This window comes from Nannobrachium achirus (genome assembly GCF_963921795.1).
Source record: "Nannobrachium achirus genome assembly, chromosome: 19".
Classification (NCBI taxonomy): domain Eukaryota; kingdom Metazoa; phylum Chordata; class Actinopteri; order Myctophiformes; family Myctophidae; genus Nannobrachium; species Nannobrachium achirus.
This window is the reverse complement of record NC_137826.1, coordinates 24159669-24165668: the sequence shown is the minus strand read 5'-3', so window position 1 is coordinate 24165668 and position 6000 is coordinate 24159669. Positions and strand designations below refer to the sequence as shown.

The 6000-nt window shown below is 43.2% G+C and overlaps 1 protein-coding gene across 1 annotated transcript in view; it reads left to right on the top strand.

Annotated features, from left to right (window-relative positions):
- Positions 1–372: 372 nt before the first annotated feature.
- LOC308304714 (protein unc-119 homolog A-like) overlaps positions 373–6000 on the top strand; it is a gene marked incomplete at both ends in the record, with an annotated part of 28632 nt that continues 23004 nt past the window's right edge. The window contains one exon of the mRNA XM_080749344.1: positions 373–688. Coding sequence (XP_080605470.1) covers positions 373–688 — 316 coding nt within the window. The remainder of the gene's footprint in view (positions 689–6000) is intronic.

Below are 6000 nucleotides of genomic sequence, written 5' to 3'. Positions count from 1 at the left end.
TAATAAATGAATGGTTGCATTACAATAAAATGTCTAAATTTAAATTATAACAATTGTCGAAAAAAGGGGGGGAAAATAAAGAAAAGAAAATGTCTTTGGGAACAATAGCCTATGCATAAAATAACTGAATTTGAGCTTAATGTGAACACTAGGGGGTGGCAATTGCCATCCCCTAATGCCCCAAATGACGCCCCTGGTAGAGCGGAGGAGAGGGGATTTGAATGAAGCACACACTTGATAATAGCCTACAATAAATAGACAGTCAGTGCATCTTTGGGTGAAGAAGGGAGGGTGGGAGGGAGGAAGGAGGGAGGCGGCTGTTTTGTATCTCTAAAGGCCGGGGTTTAGGAGGGGGAGGAGGGACAGTGGAGAATGAGCTATTCTTGTACCAGCAGCGAGCCATCATCCAGCGCTAAGAAGCCCGCCGCTATTAATCCAGGCAGTTGCGGTGGCGGCGTCGGAGAGACCGGAGGAAACAGCAACAACAGCAGCAGCAGCAGCAGCACCACCACCGGAGGAGGCAGCGAGACGGGTCCGATCAGCCACAGCCAAACGTCTGAGGAGATGAAAGTGAAGAAAGGCTGCAACTCGGCCGGGGTGGGGGTCCCCTCGACCACGGAGGAAGAACTGCTCGCCAACACCATCATCACTCCGGAGGATGTGCTGGGCTTACAGAAGATCACACAGAGTAAGTTGTTTAATGATGATGAGGAGAGGTCCTCCCCGAGTCATTGTTATTAAACGTTATTGCTGTGGATGATGATGAGCCATTTGTCGCGCGTTAGATCGCCCCCCTCAGTCAATAATACACATTTAAAATACGGATAACAGTGCATAAAATGCATCATTGTATCAAGTCAGGCCGTGATGTTTACCACCGTCTAGCTACTGTACAGTAGCCAGATTGTTGTCAACGAGTTAGAGGACGTGATATATATTTATGGCCCTTTGTGCTTTCATAATAGTTAGGCTATCATTTCCATTTAACCCGCGTGGAAGTGACACACAGCCTATACGCACTATTGTGTTTGATTTATCTAATTTGTTGGAGACTGACATTGTCTCCAACAATCCGCTATTTTCGCCATAGCTTTAGTCTAGCTGCTGTGAAGAAGTGAGCTTTAAAGCCGATTTATACTTTGCCATATGACTGCGTTGCTCTCCAAAATGATCTGATTCTCAGTTCAGATATCAGAGAATATCTAGTATTCTTATTAGGCCTATTATATAGAATTTTTCAAGTAGAAGTAGGCTAAAACATATTGTTTATAATTTTATGTTTTATTACCAGCAGAGGTCTTTTGAACTATATTGTTTGCTTCAGTCTTCTAAAATCTCTTTACAACAAAAGCTTATTTTGTTATAGCCTAGCCATTTTGTGTGTCAGACGTTACTTTTATGATTGTAACGTGCCTTCAAGGAGAGCATATTTGAGTTCACCTCAGAATTAAGTTCCATTCAGAGGTGCACAGCAGTGGCTGAGTTTTTCTCTTTCATGACATCAAAGTAATTCCACAAATCTGCCTGTTGTTGCAATTACTTAAACAGTTAAGCTGTGAAGTAGTGGTGAGTGATGTGTATCTACCCAGAGTTTGAGGTCATGAACATTCTAAACTTGACTCATGTCATACCTTGACAATGTGAAGTACTTTTAAGGCCCCCATCGACAGGTCATAGCTTGTTTGTATGGTGTCAACTGTGTTAACAAAACTCAACGAGAAGTAATAGGCCTATATCTCAGCTAGCTAGACTCTCCAATTTATTTTGTATTTCTTACACAGGGGGGTTGTATAAATGCAAAAATATATATACAAATATCAACGTTCACATTCACATCCAGGATTTTGTGTTGTCTCATAAGAGTTTGTACTTTCCTCAGTTGTATTGGCCACAGCTTTGGATTGTGGAATATACACGTTATATATAACCCAGAGATTCTAAAGTTCTCCATTAGGTACTACATGGTCATAATGATAAATAGTGCCTCGTCCTGATTATTGACACCAGCTGAACAGAATATAATGGAGAAAGATTAGATGTCATTACAGACAGTGCAGTATTGATATTGTTATTATTATGTTTGTATTCAGTGGCCACAGCAAGGTTAATAACCACATTAGCCATGGCATCCCTATTTAAATCCTCAAAATGTTCATACACTTTTAAGAAATAAATATATATATATATAACATATTTTCAAGCATACAGTATTAAACCAGCTGATCTACTGTGAGCTTGTAGATCAGCTGTGAACTTGTAGACCGGCTTTTATTTTCATAACATTTTTTATATGATGAAGTATATAGGGCTTATGTGGCTAAATTCTCTTCTGCCAGAGAGAGCTCTTCTATACAGGAACACCTACATCCTTGCCTGATGTCTTAACCCAGCTCAACTCTCACAGCTAATAGGTAGGCAGCAGGACACCTGTCTATTTAAAGGCAAGCCTAACACCTTACACAACACCTCATCTGTGGCAGTTATAACATTTAGTCTATAATAGTACAGTAAACACATGCAGATATTTGTGTGTTTTTGTTTTTGGTTCTTGGAAACCATTGGTCCAACCGAATACCCGCTCAGCACTGCACACAGGTCATATGGTTTGAGTTTGAGGTTGTTTGGTCAGATGGCACCCGAGTTATGCCCGGGACAGACAGACAGGCAGACAGACAGGCAGACAGACAGACAGACAGACAGACAGACGCAGACACAGACATTCATATATTGAAAATGCATAGAAGTCTGTTTTATGTGAGATAAATGTGTTTCACAACACAGAAGACGGCGACTGTACATGAATATGCCGCAGGCCTAATCACTTTCAAAGGGATATGTCCCTGTTTTGGCCATGTCATTACCGTCCGAGTTTTTCATAAATTTTCAAAAATGAATAATGAATGAAAGAGGGAAAAAAACCTCAAAAACCTTCAAAAGTAGCAATATTGCGTTGTGACCTTGTAGATTCACTATTTTTGCTATTTGCCACACAATGAAATATGCAGGGTTATGGTTCACCGAAATAGCTTCGATCTAGGGATGGGACGATATCGTTTATCGCGAACACACGAAATAATCGTATCGTGAAGATTTAATTTATCGTGATATCGTCCTCCGTCATGCACTGGGATCAATTCACCTTTTATTTTCCAAGCTGCATATCCGGTACCACTTAAACCCTCGAGAATTGGTAAAAGGTACTTACTTGATACAGTCTTTTTTTCACTCTCTATCAAATGTCTTTGACAAAAAAATATCAGATCTACAAGCTCACAGCGTGTCGCAATGTGACGCGTTGTGAGCTTGTAGATCTGATATTTTTTTGGCAAATGTTCCGCCCCAGGATAATGGATTTTGATTATCGCGATAATATCGTAAATCGCGATTTCTTTTGTCACAATTATCGTGATATGAAATTTTCATATCATCCCCTCCCTACTTCCATCAGATTCTTCCTGAGCCTCACACCTGTTAAGATGTCCTAAATATACATTTCACAAAGGTGTCCTAAATACCAAAAGCACGTCTCAATTTCATCCCACATCCTCTGAGTTCCATGTAGGACAAGTTAATCCTCGGAATCAAGGAAGTCTACGGTCAAAGTGGAGAATCATATCTCACTTGTCCTCTCTTCAATAGTCTATCTCCACAGCCTATCTCCTCGCTAATTGTCTTTTCATCTGATCCTCCCCTGCCCCCTCCTCTTCTGACATGTGGTTGTTTATCCTAAGTACCTTAAGTTAGTAAAACAGTTGCCTGTTACAGATCAGGGGGAGTGTAAAGCGCTGTGTGTCGTTGTGTGTGTGCACGTTTTCTGGGATCAGCCCAGCTGCAGAGAGCTTGGTTATGGATGATGTACCATAATGACTCTTGGTGAACATTAATACACCAGACACACCAGACCAATATTTACATGTATCACACATTTTGCCACATTAAAGGGGAACACACACGTGACGCAGGCGGTTGCGCAGTGCCATATCGCGGTATTGGCACTCGTGCAGTGCCGCGTGCTGCCGCGCAGCGCATCCATTTCCCTCGGTGGGGAGAACATTTTCACCGCGTGGCAACGCTGGAAAAATAGAACAGCATCGTATATCGGTGCGGCAGGTGGGTTAGTTCATTGAAAACATTGGGGGCGTATGTTTTGACGCGGCATCTCTGCGTCCGGTGTGTGTTTCCTTAATGATTTGATTTGATTCAGGGGCCTATGGTGGATATGATTGGTTATTTTTAATATGTTTGCTGAATAAGTGTGTTTCACAATAAAGTCACAATCTGAATTGAAACGTTCCATTGATTAGGCAATACAGTATATATTGAATAATTTCCTGTGGAATTAATGGATCAATGGAATGCGGAAGTGCCATTCTCACTCCCAAGTCCCCACTTACTAACTTGCGTTTGGTAAGAAAAAAAAAGACAGGTGTACTCTGTACCGTCGAAAGAGGACTTGAGCCTTGTGAGGCATATCTGAACGAGGTGTTAGCCGAGCAGGTGGCCATGCCAGGTGGTGTGATGTCCATTCTGCCGTTCGAGTTGCATACCGATAGGCTTGAGCCTTGGAATAGTAAATCATTCGTCCTCATCAACATGCAACGCAACAGGACAGCCCGACATTTGACGCAGGGGCTACCGTTGTGTCAAAGGGGTGACGCATTGTCACATCCTGTCCACCCACCATGTCGCCTGTTTCACACAGCAGGTGTGAGAGTTGCGTTGCCTTAAGACGTCCAACTTTCCTGGGTGATGTCTGCATCGCGTGGAGGTGAGAAGAGGTCTGTATGTGTGTGTGTGAATCACTATGGCAACGTGGTGGGTGCATGCTTAAGTTACAGAGGCAAAGTGAAGCATCTTCACATGGTTATGGTCAGCAGAGTGTGCATCTCTGGGTTCACATCCGGCGTTCATCCTCCTCCACTCTGGGCTCCTCCAACATGCAACTCCAAACCTCACCCACGCGTTCTGTCATGACGTGAAAAACACAGACCGATTAGAAACACAAACAGTACAGTGCCCGGCAGATACAGCACACAATGCAATCCTCAATTTCACCTCCAAGACTGTACTAACCAAACGGAACAGTTTGGTTACATTTGTACACACTCAGATTTTACTGTGTATAGGAGCTAAAGGAGCAGCCATAGCTGAGTGTGTAGAGAGGCTGTCCAGGAATCAGACGGTTCAGTTTGAGCTCAACTGTGTCTTTCCTGAGCAAGACACTTAGGGGCCAAGTGCGCTCATCTGAGCCATTTGAGCAGCCATCAGCTGGGTGAAGCTGTAAAAGCTTCTGGTCCACTCGCTTGGAGACCAGAAAATACTCCCTTTCCCTTTGATCATTAGGAAGACTCTAGCAGCTCTCAAATGACGGGAGATGATGATGATGATGATGATGATGATGATGATGTAATTTATATATTTTATTGGGTCCAGTGTGTCATGCTGTCACAACTGTTGGAACAGAATCTTTTTGCAACCGTCCCTTGGGGAAAAAAGAAATAACACTGAGAAGAACCAGACTAATATCCATGCAGTGATATTGTCTGGCTATGTGGGGCTAGAACACATGTACGCAGACACAATCACTCACACATGCAGGCAGGAACGCACGCACGCACACCAGTGTCAGATGGAGAAGAGACATTTTGTTTGCTGACTTGTTTTCCTCTCTTCTGGGGATGAAACCTCTGTCTCTGCCATGAAGGCTGACACCATTTCTCGCTGCGACAGAAAGCGTGAGGCAACTTGAGCTATCTCCTGAGGACAGGCACCATTGAAGGCTCTGTCTTGTTTTTAGCCATGTGTCCCTGTGTTTTCAGAGCCGATGGTGTCTCGTGTGGCTAGAAATGTGGTGTCACACACAACGGTTGACAATAGTACAGCGCAGCTCAGCCCTGAGGGCGCACTAGATTTAACAACACACCTGGGCTGAACAGTACATTCACAGCTCTTTGTAGATCCTCAACTAGTGTTGATTGCGTTGTTGTTGTTTTATTTGAC